We start from the raw sequence: 19,351 nt of genomic DNA, 5'->3' as shown, positions 1-19,351 counted from the left end.
TGGAGGGACATTTCCCATCCATATGATAATTTCTTCTAACTGAGAAACTGCAAGTCTAGCTAAAGCATGAGCTACCCCATTTGTCTTTCTATTCGAGTAAGAAAAACCCAAACAAGAGTCAGCAGGTAAAAGGAAAAAACAATTTTGCACAATTAAACCAACATCATTACATGGCAAGCAAGTGTTGTTGAAGGTATCTATTGCCACTTTCGAGTCTGGTGTTATCTCAAAAGGAATAAGATTTTCTTCGATTGCCAGTCTGATGCCCTCTCGAAGAGCACAAGCCTCCCCCACATCTACTTTAGCCTTCCAATCATGTCTTCTACTAACAACAGCCATTACTTCACCTCTGTAATCTTGTATGGCAGTCCCAGTTCCGAAATGCAAGTTCTCTTTCTGGAACGCTGCATCAACATTAACCATGTACGTTGCCATTCTCGGAGAGATCCACCTGCCATCTTCAGCCACCACTACTGAATCCCGACTCCTGCTCCGATCCCCCTTCCTTTTTTCTTGCACACACTGAAACTCTTCTACATAGTGACTAGCCCAATCCACTAACTGATTACCCGACTTTTCATTTTTACCAAAAAGTGGCAATTTCAATTACTCCACAACAGCCAAGAAATAACAGCAAACAACATAAAATCAGGCTTCTTTAAATTCTGATAAGCATTCATAATCCAAGAAGCTGCATCCCAATTATAGCCAGGTTTTATAAGGTTATTAAAGCTCCACTCCTTCCATGTAAATTGAGCAGCTTTACAGAACCATAAACATGGATAATAGATTCATGAGCATTATCACATATAGCACAGCGGGAGTCAACATTCATGCCTTTCTGATTCAGATTTATGCAAACTGGGAGCCAATTATGAAAACACTTCCTTAAAAAAAATTCACCTTCGCCGTAAGGGATAAATTCCAAAGGAATTTCCACCACTTAATACACCCTATTGAATCAAAGGCTGAAGGGATATCTTTTAAGTCTAGAAAAATGTTTGGCAAGAAGACTCTTATTGAAACATTCAAGATCACGAAAACCCACACCTCCTCTACATTTGGGTTTGCAAAGAACTTTCCAACAAGCCCAATGGATTTTCTTTACACCATCTTGACTTCCCCACCAGAACCTATTACATAGCCTCTCAATCTCATCAAGAAAAGTCTTAGGGAACTTAAAGAAATCCATATAGTAATTATGAATGGCTTGGATGAATGCCTTGATCAAAACTTCCTTACCTCATGTAGAGAACAGTTGTCCTTTCCAATTCAGCAATTTTTGCTAGATCCTTTCCTTGATGGATCGAAAACTCTCTGATTTGTTCTTGCCAATCGTAGAGGGCAGCCCCAAATACCTTTGATGGCACTGAACGACAGGGATTTGCAGAATCTGCTGAATCTCCAGTTTCACCTCCTTCGCAGTTCCCTTACCAAACAAAAGAGCCGACTTCTCAAGATTAATAACCTGACCGGAGGCCTTTCCATACATATGAAGCAAATGAACAATAGTTTGACACTCCTCTTTATTGGCTCGGCAAATAGAAGGCTGTCATCAGCAAAAAAACAAATGAGAAATATGACAGCCCTCACCGAAATCCAGCCCTCTCAGATGTTTTTCCCTCACTGCATTGTTTAGCAAACTAGACAGCCCCTGCGCACATATCAAAAATAAGTAAGGAGATAGTGGATCTCATTGCCTCAACCCACGATGAGGAGTGCAACTACCATTAACACCACCATTAACCATAAAAGCAAAACTAACAGAAGTGAGACAATTAACAACATTGGAAATCCATCTGGTACTAAACCCTAATTTAATCATCATTTTTGCAATAAAACACCATTCTACACGATCGTAAGCCTTAGACATATCCAATTTTAGCGCTATAGAGCCATTAATCTTTTTAGTTGATTTCTGGATAACATGGATTGGTTTGATTTTAAATTATAAAAAAGTATGGTTTTTAGTTTTGGTTTGGTTTCAACTAGTGGTTAACCGAACCGACCGAAAAACCGAAGTTTATAATAATATTATTTTTATTAATATTTATATATGTATAAATAAATATAAAATTTATTTATTGAAATATTTATATATAAATATAATATGTGTGTATAGATACATATATAAAAATAAAATATATAAACTAATACACACATATAAGTAAAAATTATTACGTGTAATTTTAATTTTTACATATAATTATATATAATATTTATCTAAATCTATATTAACCAAACCAAATCAAACCAAACCGAAACCGATGCTAAAATTTGGTTAATCGAACCGAAATTTTACGTAAATATTTGGCGTAGTTTGATTTTTATATTTTCCCTTAAAATATGGTTTGGTTTTAAAGTTTACTAAATCAAACCGAACCATGCTCATCCCTAGTTATATATACAACATGACATCCAATAAATAGTAATATAGATAGGGGTGTGAACAAACCGAGCCGTTTGCGAGCAGCTTGGTGATCGGTTCAATAAGAGTTCGGTTCATGTTCGTCCTTATTCTATACGAACCGAGCTCAAACTTGATTTTATATTCGTTAATATAAACGAGCCGAACATGAACATAGTGATGTTCGGCTCGTTTACGTTCACGAACAGCTCGAATAAGAGTTCGAGAACAAGTTCGTCAGTGAGCTCGATTAAGAGTTTGTGAATAAATTCGTGGACGAGCTCATATATAGTTCACGAACAAACTCGTTTAAAAACTCGATTAGATGTTCGCGGAATAATTCATATTTAAATTAATTTATATAATTATGTTTCTAATTTATTCAGCTCATATTCGTGAACAAGATCGATTAGATTGTTTTTAATTCATTCAGCTCATATTCGTGTTTATTCGTTTAATAGCCCGTGTTTGTTCGTTTATCCGCTAAACGAGCGGGCTCGCCAACGAGCTCGTTTAGTACTCGCGAACTTGTTCGTTTAGTAGCTAAACGACGAACACGAGCTGAACACGAACCGAACATATGAACACTCCGTTTAAAATTTGACTGAACATGAATCGAATATGAACATCTTGTCCGCTAAATGAGCCGAACATGAACGCTCCAAAGTTCAGCTTGCCTCGGTTCATAGATATCAGCGATATGTTTCAAAATGGAGTTTGATTTTTCTTTGTAAAGTTTCAAAAATCGAAAACTAGCAAATATATTAATCTCTACTTTATTTTTACACATTAATTTTCATACTATTGAATTCTTTTATCATTAAAATAATTTGTATAGTTAGATTAGAATTATTATCAATTGATTAATTTTAATTTTTTTTTAGCCAATACCTCAAACTAATTTCTAACGACATGTATATTTATTTAATTTTCTTGCATTTTATTGCACAAAAAATTTACATCCTATACAATAAAAGAGTGACATGTTTACAAAAATACTTGCTCATTTTTCTCTTTATAAAAATACCAACTTAACTTTTTAATTTATAAAAATGTTGCACTCTTTATATTCTTCATCTTTTACATTTTTTAAAACCCTAAATTTTTTCTTATTTTCTTCCATTAACACCCACAACTAATATCAATCTTCACCTTACAAAATCACCACCACGATCCACTGTTTTTCACCTCCACTCACCGACGCTACCCTTTACTCGCCGTTGCCGCCGCTCCGCTCGCCGCCGCCATGAAATCTCCATCGTCGCTCTCGCCATGGTTGTCGCCGCTCGTCTATCCAGATTTGATTTTAGATCTGAATCACATCAGATTTGATTCAAATCTGAAATCAGATCAGTTTTTAAAAAAAAAACTATATACAATCCATATTATATACGGATTATATACAACAAAATTGTGTACATATATTATCTAATTTATATACGAACTCTGTATTGAATGTACAAAATCATATTTTTATATACAAAAAGAAAGTATTTTTATTAATATTTTTTAAAAGATAGTATTTTTTGTAAAGAGAACATTTAGGTAGTATTTTTGTAAATATTTTTTATTTTTCCGATATTTTTGCAAATCCACTTAATAAGAGGGGCCTATCATTTATAACCAAAATTGGACCCTACCCTAAACAGCCATTTTTTGAGGTTTTACTATATACCGCCCTATTTATTAGGTACCGCCCCTCCAAATTATCACTTTGCTCTTTTAATCAAAATATAATAATTTATTTTCCTCTCAATTTCATTCCAATTTCGAAACTGTAATGGCTGATTACGATTCCAATTTGTCGGGAAACGAGTATCAAAATATCAAAAAATATGCCGAGAAATACTTTTTTTATCAATTTTTTTAGGTGGGATGCATCCAGATTGCATCCCACGTCCACATAAGTCAAATCACGTGCCATTTTAGAGTTAGACATTATTGAAATAAAATTCTGTGTTTCATGACAAATTGGACAAAATTGAAAGATTTGAACTCTTGTGAAATTTTTTTCAAAATTTTTGCCTTTTTTAGTCATTTAGTTTTTTTTTAATTTATTTTGATATCTTTTTTATTTTTCTTAATCACCAAGTCATTTTGTTTCCTCCTTTTGCACGTCTCTTTTTATTTTTTGATTCTACCACAAACCGATGAGAAGGTGGATACAAATACAGTACTTGATGGCACCAACAAATGCAAATTAAAGCATCTTTGGGGAAGCAGGTATTGTCTATTTATTGCCAAGTCACAGATTTAGTTCATACATGTAGACAAAATAATTTGAATTCGTTGCTTTACATCACCAAATTTTAAAAATAACATAACTTTTAAAACGTGTCGATCACAGACATCATCTTGCATTTTTTTTTCAAAAATAACATCGGCAACTTTTACATTTTAGCTGACGTGGCATGACACATCGAATGTCCTCAGTCAGCAAAAATCAGTGGCGGATCCAGGATTTTAATATGGTGGGGTCCATTTATAAACTAAAATTTATGCTATAAAAATATATAAATTCTCAACAAGATTTTATGATCATCCTAGAAGAATTTGTATAAAACATTCAAGAATTATATCATTACTCGCACTGCAAAATACTCATAAGCTATTATATCATATTATTATCTGATTTTATTTGTAAATTATTTTTTATCAACCTTGTTGCATATTGAATTAGTAAACTTAAAAAAATAATAAATTACTATATTAGACACTTTGAAATATAATAGTACCTAATAAAATATGAAAAAGATTTATAATTTTCTACTGTACATTTACAGTTTATACATAAACAAAAATATAAAATATCACCTATATATACGAAAAATATATGTATCTTAATAATTAAACCTCAATGACTTTTGTTTTTGAAAATTAACTTCAACTACTTAATATTGATTTGTTGCATTTAGTAGAACTTAAATTTTCAGTTTAAGCCATGCGTCAATGTACATAGGGTTTTAAAAGAGTTTTTTTTTATTAAACAAAAGTTTAGTAAATGGACATATGATTTAGATTATATTTTGAGTTAGATTTGATAGAAAAAAATCTATAAAATTTATATACTTGATTTTTGTTAAACTCTTTTTACCGTTTACATTCTACTGCATTAGCTTAGTGGGATTCTTATTTTATTATTGAAGCTATGTTATATGTAGTATTAGTAAATTTTTATTTTCTGAAAAAAGGACCCCACCCTTGTATACATAGATCCGCCTCTGGCAAAAATTCACCGAAAAATACACATTTAATAAATATTATCAACCTATTTGTTAAATATTGTTTGAATTTTTAATATTTTATAAATTTTATTGAAAGAAAAATAAGCTCGTAAATCAATTTAAAATTTATTTTTGGCAATCATAGCTTTTAATAAAATCGACTAACATAATTAACTGGCAAAAAGTAAAATAGTTATACACCAATGAACTCTCATAATTAACACAATTTGAAAAACAAGAAGCATGAATTCATACACCAATGAACTCTCATAATCAAATGAAATGTATATAATGCGAACAAGGGTGTAAATGTCCCGAGCCCGATTTATGCTACGGTCGAGCTCGAGCGTATTATACAAACTTGAGCTCAAACTCGATGTCGAATGGCCTTAAATTCTCAAGCTCGAGCTCAAACGACATCCGAGTCAGTCGAGCTCGAGCTTTATACAAGTTGATCAATGAGAATAAAAATATTTTTATCATATTTATACATTTATTTCTTATTGCTATAAAATATAGAATTCAACCAATTAATTTGATATACACTTAAATTTAGAGGTATAAATAGTTAGTATTGTAAGAATAAATTATTATTTAAAGTATGTATTGAATTTTTAAAGTCGATCTCGAGTAACTCGCGTATAGACCAACTCGTTTATACAACATGGCATCTTCCGGATACTTTAGCTTCTCTTAATTCCTCAGAGGCTTTTAAGGTTTTATTGCAATAAAATTTTGAAAATTGGTTTAAAATTAATTAATTTTCGATTCAGAATCTTGTACCTATGAATTGAATTTAGCTCCTAGGCATATGATTATGAAAGTAAAATGCAAGTGTTGCTATGAATTGATCACTTACTTAATCGTTAGACCTCAGCCAACTATATGCATTGCTACCAAAATTCAAAGCTTGAACAAAATAACTGCATAAGCACAGAAGTAATGAACAAGTGAAGCTTGCCTTGCACGTAGTCATCTAGGAATATAGATGGTGTCTAAATCTTTTTAAATTAGTGTTTAAACTTTTTAAAAGTGCATCAAACAAGCGATATTTTAACCGTTTTTCGGTTAACAACGGTGTACTATATAATTTTTCAAAACTACTACATAGAAAATGATCTCTAATCTTATTATACCTCTATCATAGGGTAAAACCGTGATAATTGCCATGGAGTTCCTTCGGGACCAGCTCTGTCTTTTCTGGCTGCACGCTTCTGGCAATTGTAAAGAGAGATAGTCACATAAGACAAGTATGGGCTTAGCAAAAATTAAACAGAAGCAACATATATTTACCTTATGAATGTCAAACTTTAGAGAGAAAGGTGTAGAAATTTTCTTAGGCTCTATACTTTTTACAGCATGAAAATCATGCTGCGGTAATCTTGATATCTGGAACTTATTTAAGATCAGTATGAAACAAGTTGTTAGTACCATTAATTCGGGCAAGACATGATTTTAACAAATTGACTTCAAACCGGAATCAGAAACTGTGGCATAGCAGGAAGAGGGGAAAAAGAGTAACCCTTATAAGATCAAGACCCTCTTCGGCATTAAACTTATCAGGATAAATGGCAGCAAGAATCATCAATAGGCGTAGCTTATTTTCACGACTCACAGCCTGCATAAGCAGTAAGCATATCTTGTAAGTACATCAGAGAACTTTTAATGCTTCTGCTACAATTTCTGGAAATCGTTACCTCATTTTTGGTAAAAAAATTAATTACATCCTTAACTCCTGCATCTCCAAAAACCAAGTCCTGCTCCAGTTTACCTATATCTCGAAGGCCTGTCTCCATAATGATTCTGTTAATTTTTCCTGCAATCTGCATCCAATGAATGTAATTTTCATGAAGAACTGGACATATCAAATTTATCTCACTCGGCACATATTTTTTTCCTACTAATGACAATGGTTTCATCCCGTGTTTACAATAGCAGAAAAAAATAGCCTTCAACGTTAATAAAAGTTCAGCTATTCTTTCCATACTGTAATGGCTCAGTCAGCTACAATGCTAGAATTACAGACAAACACATAGAACAACAACATGGGCAATATTAATTTGACAAGAGATAGGCCATCAAGAAAGCCAAATTGTGAAATTAAGTTCTAATAAGCAACAAACAACGCACCGTGTTGTTAGCAGAAGTATAAAAAACAAGTATAAAAACCAAGAAAATCATGAGATCTCCACTAGGCTGCAACTAGAAATAGAATGTTTTGAATAGTTCCATTTAGGGGTGATCACAGAGAGGGTTTTCCAATTATATAAAGCTACTGAAGTAATAAAAAGCAATTTGTTAGTAGAAAGACACGAACCTCTACATGAAGAGAGAGCTTCTTCATTTGTTGGCTATAATCTGGCAATGCTTGAACCGTTTCTCGCAAGTTTTGAAGAGAAGGTTCACCATCCCTACAACTACTGCAAGTGAGAATTCAAGGTGATATAAATATCATGATTTATGACATATTGAGCCTTGTGTCTACAGATCACACAACTAAAAAACTGTTATATGATATGGTAGCATATCTGCCTGAACTTGAGATAATTTGAATACGAGCTATAAACATCATAATTTGAAATAGAAATAATCATAAAATTTAAAGGACACAAAGATGGATAAAGACGGAAATTGGATACAAACTATGTGCTATATTTACTGCAAACTGCAGCAGTCATCAAACAATGGTATTTAAGAACTGCAAACAAGAATGTTTTGCCCCAACGAAGATGATTATTTACATACCATGATGGACCATTAATACTTTTTCCCATTGAGCAATCCCCCTTCTTATTTGCAAGCCAATTTTAGGGAAAAACAGGAACCTTATGATACTGCCATCAATGACTCCCTAAGCGTAAAACTTAATCAACTCTCAGAATAAATCAACCAGTCACCTAAATAAATTACCTCAGTAAGAAATAGTGTCCTTATACCCAAGCTACATAAACTCAACAAGCTAGTCACAAAGGCAAGATGACATACCATCCTATTTCTTGATGAGTATGCGTAAACTTGAAAAAAGAAAAAGAAAAAATGGTGGCATTTAGACTATTACTTAGGGTAGAGAGGCAAAGAGAAATAGAGATAATAGTGCCAGCAGCTAGCACCTCTTTGAGAGCACCTCACTTCGAATAGTCTCTTTCTGGCTCTAGTACTTACAAACGCCTTTTTCACTTTTTAACAGCAGCATTCTTAGCCCCAATTGACTTGAAATAATATAGTAAGCAATGTAAGAACTAAATTTTCTTACAGTATCATATCTAGAAAGCTCAAAAACCAACCTTCCACAACCCTAATTACAGACCTAAATTCAACAACCAACATTCAATTTGGATATACTTTGATGACGAGCCTCAATATCAACATTAAAACAGAACTAACCATGGTGCCCATAAAACAACATTTTGTCTACAATGTTATAAATTAATAGGGAAAAGTGAATTGAACTTTACACCAACCTTGGACCATGTTGGATATGTGCAGCTTTGTTCTTTGACACAAAGCTGGCCACCTTCTCATGTAACCTTTCGCTAGCCTAAAGGCTGCCCAAAGGAAATTAGTGCTTACACCAGGGAAATTCAGAAGACGTGTGAGAAACTTACATCTGCTATATGTGCATGGTGAAGCTCAAGCCATACAGGATCATATTCATCTAAAGAAAACTCTCTTATCTCCGGAGGACCGCCTTTTCTACTAGGAACCTGAAGAATCATAATTCTTAGATTTACAATATCAAAAGGAGATCTAGCTAGAGCTAATGCAGATTTATCTACCTTACCTCAAGAATGTATTTATTTCCCTTCAAATTCAATAAATCATGGCATAAGGCATCATATGCCCACTCATGTGTGACAGGAGCAATCTAGAATGCAAAATGAAAATATTATTACTAAACCACACAACAAGCATAAAATAAGTATTAAGTCAATCCGGAACATATGGTTACCTGATCAACAGATCAGTCCAGGATGAGCAGCTCACATGTTTCTTTTTGAGGAAAGTTAATAAGCTTTTCTTTATAATGCATTAGGTGATCCCAAACTTTTGCAACCAGTTTTGTAGGGATAAGATCATGAAAAGGTGTCACTGCGGCAACGTCCAGGAACTTGGCAGCACGATAGCGAATACAAGAAAATTCCTGAAAAGATACATGGAGACCTAAAAATAATATCCAAACAACGTAAACCACGATATACGATAATTTTAATACCTTTAAAGAGGCAAAACCTGTGGCAATGCGAGTAGCCATCAGATTTAAACATGCATCACCTTTGCAAGAATCCACATTATGTCCAAAAAGTTCCTCTAAGGCAGTTATATCTTTAGTGATAACGTAGTAGGTAACACATTAAGGGAGTGAAGCAGCCTCACCGAAAAGTATAAATGATTAGATTCAGAAAAGTAAAAGATAAAGCACCAATATCAATGAAAACCTCAAAAACTACAAAATATATTAGAAAGGCACTTGTAACTCAAAGCAGCAATAAATCTAAGAAGACAGCTTTATAGAACTTTTCAGATCTGAACTCTTCGTTAGAGAACGGTAACACAATTATACAGAGCATCCATGGATCAAAAATGATCTACAAATTTATGATTTATATCGGAACCAAAACAAATTCAGCACCAAACCCAACCCAACATCATTTCAGAAACAAATAATCTAATTACTATAAATTTAACACACATCACAGAACCCAACCCCCAAACAAGTAACAAAACGACACCGTCACCCTAACTCTAACTCCTCCAGTTACCTTCAGCTCCGCCGCTACTCCTGCTAGAATATCTACCACCGCCACCGCCACCGTATCCACGGTCTCTTCCACCTCCATAACCACCGCCACCTCCTCCATATCCACCACCTCCTCCGTATCCACCACCACCTCCACGGCTGTAACCACCTCCTCCTTCACGTCGACCACCTCCTCCACCATAACCACCTCCTCCACCTCCATAACCACCACCTCCACCTCCGTATCCACCACCGCCACCTCCTCTGTAACCTCCACCGCCGCCTCCGCCGCTACCGCGTGACTGCGCTTCGTTGACAGTAATATTACGGCCGTCAAGGTTCTGCCCGTTCATTCCTTCGATCGCGTCTCTCATAGATTTCTCGTTGTTGAACGTCACAAATCCAAATCCACGTGATCTACCAGTCTCACGATCGTTAATAATCTAAACGAACACAAACAAAAACAGATTTAAATCAGATCTAGAATTATACAGGATATAAAACGGATTAAAAAAATTAGAAAAATAAAAATCGATCGATCTTCGCCCAAAGGATGAAGATGAACGTACCGATTAGAGAATTTAGTAACAGTAACAGTAACAGAATTATAGTAACAGAGAACAGTAACAGTAACAGAATTATAGTAACAGAGAAACAGTATCACAGATTATGGATCAGGTGGCGTCAGATCACATCTCTGCGACGAACGGACCTTCGATTCGAGGATTTCGCCGTATTGACCAAAAGCATCTTCCAGGGCTTTATCGCTCGTGGCCCAGGCTAGGCCCCCCACGAAGCACCGGTATTCAACCTCAGACATTTTTACGGGAAGGGAAATTTAATAATAATCAGTAATATGAGAGAATGAGATTTAACGAACAAGCTATACTTAAATTTATAGATCAAGATGATGCGTTAACTCTGGTTAATTTACCGAACTTTCAAGGGTTAGAATTTCAAGGCGGTGAACATGCAGGTTTGTTTGGTTGCGGTTTAATATTAATCCTGTCCTCGTTTTGCTGTTAAATATGATACGAATGGCTATTGTTAGAGGACTATTGGATTATGTTATCCAGAGTATATTCGGATATAATCTGATAACCAAACAAAATATCTTCTTTATTTGGCTGTTATAGGATCTGAACTAGAGTTAACAAGCGCGGTGACCGGGGTTAAGGTGGGGTCCACATGTGTATGGGTGTGAGTGGCGTTGGTTGATAGTTACAATAAAGAGTGACTAGTAGGATATGAATATCTTCCAATAGATTCTATTAAAATATCTCATTAAGGTGTAAATAGGGGTGAGCATTCGGTCGGTTCGGTCAAAACCGAACCGAACTTGGCCCAACCGACCAAACCGAACTGTTTAATAATTTTGACCGAACCGACTGAACAAATAATATTAACCGAAACTATTTCGACCGAAATTTTTGTCGGTCGGTTCGGTCGGTTCGGTTAAATGGGCTAATTATGGGCTTTTATGGGCTTTTTCAATTAAGTACGCTTTTAAATATCTATAAAATTATTTTTACCCAATTTCAATTACATCACATAAATGTGAACATTAAAATCACTAAAGAAAATTTTTGAAATTAAATTTAAAGATTATTTTAACTGTTTTTCACAAATTTAAATAATTGAATCCTATGAAAAATAGAAACAAATCAAGCATTCTCTCATAAGTTCAAACAATATATCTGCTTTTCATAATAAGCATTTAAAATAAGCAAATAGAGCAATATCCTCATAAATAAGCATTCTAAATAAACAACCATTTGAAATCTAATTCATAATTCTGAACTGCCATTCAACATTCTTAACCAAAACAAGTAAATTTTTTGAACAATGTATCAAAAACAAAAAGCTAGCAAAAGCAGTTTATATGAGCAATAACAACATCCTCATAAATAGCAGCAGTAGCCTCCTTTAACGGATCATAAACAGCAGCAGAATGTGCAGCAATGATAGCCCAAAACAGCAAAAAACAATAACAGGATCAGCAGCTAAAACCTGCAAAACAACAAATAAAACAACAATAAATGGCAGCCAAAAATTACAGTAAAACAGCAGCTGAAACATCAGTAATTTGCAGCTCGAATAGCCAAAAATTGCAGCAAAACAGAAGTTAAAAATAGCAAAAATTTGAAGAAAAAAAGTGCAGTAAAACAACAGTTAAAACAGCAGCTATTGCAGCCAGAATAGCCAAAAATTGCAGTAAAAATAACATTTGATAACAGCAAAAAACAACAGTTAAAATAGAGCAATAAATAGGCAAAAACTGCAGCAAAACAGAAGTTTAAAACAGCAAAAAAGTGCAGGAAAAAAGTGCAGTAAAATGAAAAAAAGTGCAGCCAAAATAGAAGCTAAAAAGTGCAGCTAAAATAAATAAAATTAGGAGCTAAAAACAGTAAGATATTTATCCAACTCCGTTCTACCTCATCTTCCGTTTCCTCATTAAGATATTTATCCAACTCCGTTCTACTATTATTCCCACCTTTTTTTTCACTCTTGTACTTCTTATATTCTGATTCCACCATTGCTTTTATCCTTGTAGTAGTGTCACTAGCTTCAACCTCATATACTTGATTAGTCATGGACACTTCCATTTGGTCACATTGAGAGGGGGAGTTCATTTTTTGATACTCATTAAACAAAGAAATTAAAACATCATGCAACTTCCTTCCCATTCGTACACCCACATCACCATCATACATATTTGCCACCCATAATTGCATCCACTCTAACTTATATCGAGGATCAAGAATAACCGCAATATAAATTAGATGGTTCATTTTCATTGGATCCCCCCAATACTTATCATATTTCACTTTCATTTGTATTGCCATGTTGCTTAATTCAAAATCATCACTCTTAATCCACTCTTTCAAAAGGCGATAAACCATATAAATTTCATGAAAAAAGCGATTAGAGGTCACATACAAAGTCCCGGAAATTCTCAAAGTGAGTTCATAAAAGTGCTCTAGAAAAGTTATCATTCTCCTAATATTTTTCCAATCTTCTCTAGTGGGCAGCCCTCCCTCGCTTAAAAGTTCAATACTAAGAGATGGGTCTTGAGTATTGTACCTATTAAAAGCCTTTTCAAACTTTTGAGCCGCATTCAACATTAGGTAGGTTGAGTTCCACCTAGTAGGCACATCTAGACACAACTAACTCTTACTTTGAATTTTCTCACTCACTACACATTCTTTAAATCTCTTCAACCTAGCCGGAGATTGCCTAATGAATCGCACTGCCATCCTAATCTTTTTTACCGATTCTCCAATTTCTTTTAATCCATCATTAACAACTAAGTTAATGATATGAGCTATGCATCTCATATGAAGGTATTCAGATTTAAGAATGCACTTTCCAGAATCAATAAACTGTTCTTTTAAGAATTTTACAGCGGTATCATTTGAGCTTGCATTATCCATGGTAACAGTGAATACATGCTCAATACCCCACTCTTTCAAACAACTTTCAATTTCAAACCCAATATCTGCACCCTTGTGACTAGAAACCGGACAAAAGTTTACAATTTTCTTATTCAAACTCCATTCATTGTCAATGAAATGAATGGTAAGACACATGTAGTTAATTCTTTGTAAGGAAGTCCATGTATCAGTTGTCAAACAAACCCTTTGTCCATTAGTTTTCAACAATTTTTGAATCTTTTTTTTCTCTTCAAAATAAAGATCATAGCAATCACGAGAAACGGTAAATCTAGAAGGCATTTAAATCTAGGACAAGCTATAGAAAGTAAATGCTTAAACCCTTCCCTTTCCACAAACTTAAAAGGAAGTTCATCCACAACAATCATATGAGCTAAAGCCTTTCTAATAGCATTTTGGTCAAATTTCCAAGTAGTAAGACTCCCTAAATTATTGTCAATTTCATTCTTCGAAGGTTGTAAATTCAATAATTTTTGCCGTGCTTCTAACCTAGCAGGAAGTTTCAAGCAAACACTAATGTGGTGTTGTAACGATGACGTACCATTTTTCTTTGCATCACAAAAGTACTCTCTACCACAATGTTTACACTTGCATTTTTTCTCTCCGTCAACTGTAACAATGTCAAAGTGATCCCAAACTATTGATCTTGGCCTCGTAGTCGTAGCTCTCTTCTTAGATATCACCTTTTTGTCAAGAGGTTCAGTTTCTGTAACATTCAAAATCTGCAAAACAAATGAAAAAATTTAGTATATCAATTTACTGCTTATACATCAATCTACTGCTTATACATGAAGTTTGTGCAAGCAAAAACAATATGGCATAATCTGGATACTTATAAATAATTACAAATCATAAACAAAAAAATTAAACAAAAAGTTAAAAATTAAAATCCTAATTAGCTCATTTAACATCATCCTAAAATTTGGCCACACTTAACACTGAATGTACAGTAGGAGTGATTAAACTTTTGGAAAAACCAAATTTTATATTCCAACATCAATGATTTTTCACAAAATCTGGACCATATTAGCACTAACATAATGAACAACATTATGGACCAAATCAACTTTAATGACAAATTTGTGCTTATAAGAAAGGAGTTGTATTGTTTCTATAAAATATATACAAATTGTTCAAGTTGATTTATAAGATACGAATGAAATTTAATTCCAAATCCAGTAGTATAAATTTACATTCATTATCTAAAAGAAAATAACTTATCGGGTCTTGTTGAATCGGTTCACTTCCACCTCCGGTCTCCATTAGATGATTGTTACTTGATGAACAAACGATTATCAAATAGAGTTACTGAAAAGAAAAGAGGAAATAGGGTTAAGAGATTTAGAGTTGTGATTCTTGCGAAGGAGAGTGACGGCGGCTGCTTTGTTTAGAAGATTAGGTTTGAAAGAAATGTGTTAAGGTCCTCTGATTTCATAGTCTAAGACTGAAACGCTGTGTTTAATTAAAACGCAGTGTTTCATTCTTCGGTCGGTTCGGTTAAAATGTAAATTTTAAAGTGTTAACCGAACCGATAACCGTTAACCGAAAATTTATATTTTTTTAACCGAACCGACCGAATGAAAAATTATCACCGAACCAAAACGACCGAAATTCACCGGTTCGGTCGGTTTGGTCGGTTTTTTCAAAACTTTGCTCACCCCTAGGTGTAAGTACAGTTTTGCCCCGGTTTTATTTTCTGAATTTGCCTTTGCCTTCCATTTGTAGTTATATATACAAAATGACATCCAATAAATAGTAATATAGATAGGGGTGTGAACAAACCGAGCCGTTTGCGAGCAGCTCGGTGATCGGTTCAATAAGAGTTCGGTTTATGTTCGTTCGTGATAACAACACAGATAAACAATCTCTAAATATGACATAAACCGGATAAGGCACACTGTAAAAACAACCAACCAACCGAACAGAACATAAGGAATGACCATAATCTCAGGAACCATCTCGATCACACCGAACAGAACATAAGGAAGGACCATAATCTCAGGAACCATCTCGCTCACACCGAACAGAACATAAGGAAGTACCATACTCTCAGGAACCATCTCGGTCGCACTAAGCAGCACACACAGAAATACCATCTCGGTTTTACCCGAGTTCATCTTTCACCAAACACAGCGACAAACCTGGCAGAACGTACCCTGACATTCCAGACAATATCTGCACAGACAAAGAGAATGAAATCAGGTCTGTCGGCCCAGACTAAGAGGAACAACAGACATAGTATAAAAAGATAGGAAAAAGTAGGTAAGGAGGTTTATTCTCTTTTTCTCTCAACTCACTTTCACTTCTTATTCTTTCTCTCACTAAAACACCTATTGACTAGACCGTCAGAGTGGTTTGCCGGAATCTCCTTCCGGCATCCTTCTTACGGTTGTGTTGTGCCTTTCAGGTATAGCCGTGAAGCTGCTATCGGATCAGAGAGGCGTCTCCGTTTTACAAGTTATCATTTGGCGCCGTCTGTGGGAAAGAAAGCAAGAAAGTTTCCCCCTTTCTATTCTACCAGAAAGAGATAGGATGAGCAGAGTAGAGGGAGATGATCCCGGCACCGGAAATAATAACACACTCAGCAATCGAATGGGAGAGGGGCTCAACGCGCCGCCACGAAGAGCCACGGGTGAAAGTTCGTTCTGCCCAGCCACAACGTCAGGAGGCGGTACTCATCCAGGCACTACATCGGGAATCACCATTCAATATCCGTGGGAATGCCGCTACCGGGAAACGTTCCCCCCCACATCATACTTCACTCCCACGCAGCAAACCACTCAAAATTTTTCACTAAGGCCGGGTGTAACCCCCATCAACCTTACGTTCACTCCAAGCACCACCCCAACTCCCAGACCTACCACAGAAATTCAAAACCCCACACCAGCGCAAATCCAAGAATACATCGAATTTCACACTCGGCAACTGGCTTTCCTTCAACAAGTAGAACAAGCCCATGCTCGGCCAACGATCGCCGCCACATCCCAAGGCAACATTACCACCCCACCATACATACCGACCGCACCACCTCATCCACAAGAATTTTACCAAGGCCAGACAACACCCGAGGAAACAAACCACGAGAAAAATCCACGTGAAGAAAACCCAAAGGAAAGACAAAGAATACTAGCCGGACACACAGCTCCAGAAGGACCGAAGAAGACGCCCGAACGAGTCGAAATCGAGGAAAGTGTGCACAGCTCGGGAGCCGAGTCACCAAAGAAAAAGAATCTAGAGCAAGAAATTACCGAAAGGGTTAGAACCGAAATGGAAAAATTCAGGAGAAAAGAGCCGAGAAACACAAGCTTCTTAAACATCGAAAACCCACTGTCTACCGAGATACGGGAGGAACCCTTCCCCTTAAACTACAAAACACCGTAGTTAGACGACTACAATGGAATAGGGGATCCGATCACACACTTAAGCTGTTTCCAAGTAGTCATGATGGTACAAAGCTTGTCCGAAGCCGCTGTCTGCAAGCTTTTTCCAACAACCCTAAAAGGACCGGCTGCCATCTGGTATCAAAGTCTGAAAGAAGGTTCTATTCGAAGTTTTGACGAGCTAGCAAAAGCTTTCCGAACTCATTTTGCACCGAGCATACAGCGGAAGAAAAAGTCCAGTGACCTAAAACTTTGTTATCAAAAACCGGGAGAAAGTTTGCCAAGTTATATCGGCAGATTTAATGCCGAAGCCGTCGAAGTAGGAAACTTGAATGATGATACCGTGATAGATGCAATGAAAGACAACACAATGATGATGGCCTTCCGAGATAACCTGATAACAAATATGGTACAAACTTACTCTCAGCTGATGGACCGAGCGTGAAATTATATAAATTTGGACGAAGAACAACGACGAAAAGCCACACAAACTACAACACAATTCCAAACTCCAAGGCCTACTTTTAGTCAGACGGCTAGGCAAGACAGGTTCAGGCCAAGAAACCAACATCAAGTCGGTCCACAACGAGCAGAACCACACCGACCAGTGAAAGTAGAAGACCAAGCCTTCATTCCACTCAATACACCGAGATCACACATCCTAATGTGGATACAGAACAACAATGAACCAGTAAGATACCCACCCAAGCTTCAGCACGAGGGAGATAGGAAAAAATACTGTCAATTCCACGATGGCCATGGCCATGTCACCGACGAATGTGGAAGTCTGAAAATGGAAATTGATCGATTGGTGCAAGTCGGCTGGTTAAAAGACTTTGTAGCACAAAACAAAAAGTACAGCTCGGGAGGAAGTTACCGAGGCGAGCATAGTGGAAAAAGAGAGGAGGCGCCACCGCCCAAAAGACAAAATGTATCGGGGGTAATAAACACTATAGCAGGCGGTATGGCCGACCCAGAATACAAACGAGGAAGACGCAAAAGGCAAAAAGTAGTGATGAATATATCGGTCGCTAAACCTCTACCCGAAGTTAGTTTCAGCTCGACCGATGGCGAAGTAATAGATTTTCCACACCAAGACCCCTTGGTAATCTCGGGGTTAATCAAAAATTTTTGGGTAATGAGGCAACTGGTCGATGAAGGAAGCTCAGTTAACCTCATCACAAAGCAGGCATACCTCGGTATAGGATGCTCCGTTCTCAATCTCAAACCAGTCAAAACTCCCCTAGTCGGCCTGGGAGGAACACCGGTACAAGCAGAAGGAGTTGCGGAATTAACGGTGGAGTTAGGAAAAGAAAATGGCTCACCAAGAGGAGGCCTGATTGGCATCACAAAGAAATTCAAAACTCTATTCATGGTTGTCGACATGCCACTTGCTTACAACGTCATACTCGGCAGACCAATGTTATACAACACCGGGGCTGTCACATGCATCAAATACTTGTGTATGAAAATACCGACCGAAGAAGGAGTGGTGACAGTCAAAGGAAGGCAAGACGTAGCCAAGCAATGCTACTTGGCATCAATGAGGGGAGTATCAGAAATGTAATAACCTAAATTTTTGAGGTATTACGTGTATTGCCACGAGGCATAATCGTAAGAATTAAGAATGAGACTATCAGATTAAGGCTGGATAATAAGGACTTAGACCGAAGCGGGTCTATTGGAATTATCGTAAAATAATAATTTTAACTGAAAATTATTAGATGAGCAATGAGATTTAATCAAGATAAAAAGAGAATAAAATAAAATAAGTTGGAAAGCCAGAGCTAATAATATTCACGCCAAGGTCCGTGAAATATTATTAATAAATGATCGTCAAAGTTTCGTAAGTATACGAAAACGTTTTAGGAGAAAGTTTGATGATTAATTAAGAATAAGGGCTAAAGTGTAAATTAACCACTTTAAGGACTAAAGTGGACTTTTAACCACAAATTTCCGGAGGAAGTTGTGTTTTACTCTATTTTCTCAAGATAAGAAAATAATATCGATAAAGTGGTTATCGATAGTCATTAATATGAAAATTGGACGAAAAAGTGAGAAAAAGTGCAAGTTAGCTCAAAATGGAAATTTGAGCGCTTTTAGCCAAAATTGTCAAAATAAATTATTGGAAAGTAAAGTTATAAGATATG

At 35.9% G+C, this 19,351-nt stretch overlaps 3 protein-coding genes and 1 pseudogene across 3 annotated transcripts; 1 reads left to right on the top strand and 3 right to left on the bottom strand.

Annotated features, from left to right (window-relative positions):
• Positions 1-1,285: 1,285 nt before the first annotated feature.
• Positions 1,286-7,065, bottom strand: LOC130014754 (uncharacterized). Its single transcript, XM_056105902.1, has 5 exons — positions 6,925-7,065; positions 6,768-6,845; positions 1,701-1,918; positions 1,645-1,654; positions 1,286-1,549 (listed from the first exon to the last, which is right to left on the bottom strand). Exons 1-5 carry the CDS (start codon positions 7,063-7,065, stop codon positions 1,286-1,288), a joined length of 711 nt encoding a protein of 236 aa, XP_055961877.1.
• LOC126681922 (SNARE-interacting protein KEULE-like) lies at positions 6,607-9,982 on the bottom strand (annotated as a pseudogene).
• A 136-nt stretch (positions 9,983-10,118) lies between these two features.
• Positions 10,119-11,241, bottom strand: LOC126680414 (glycine-rich RNA-binding protein 7-like). Its single transcript, XM_050375547.2, has 2 exons — positions 11,082-11,241; positions 10,119-10,812 (listed from the first exon to the last, which is right to left on the bottom strand). The coding sequence occupies exons 1-2, from the start codon at positions 11,187-11,189 to the stop codon at positions 10,375-10,377; spliced, it is 546 nt and encodes a 181-aa protein (XP_050231504.1). The 5' UTR covers positions 11,190-11,241; the 3' UTR covers positions 10,119-10,374.
• A 6,024-nt stretch (positions 11,242-17,265) lies between these two features.
• Positions 17,266-18,768, top strand: LOC130015552 (uncharacterized). The gene is made up of 2 exons (XM_056105901.1): positions 17,266-17,610; positions 17,734-18,768. The coding sequence occupies exons 1-2, from the start codon at positions 17,266-17,268 to the stop codon at positions 18,766-18,768; spliced, it is 1,380 nt and encodes a 459-aa protein (XP_055961876.1).
• Positions 18,769-19,351: the final 583 nt, after the last annotated feature.

Source organism: Mercurialis annua, linkage group LG5 (assembly GCF_937616625.2).
Source record: "Mercurialis annua linkage group LG5, ddMerAnnu1.2, whole genome shotgun sequence".
Classification (NCBI taxonomy): domain Eukaryota; kingdom Viridiplantae; phylum Streptophyta; class Magnoliopsida; order Malpighiales; family Euphorbiaceae; genus Mercurialis; species Mercurialis annua.
This window is presented reverse-complemented; position numbering and strand designations above follow the sequence as displayed.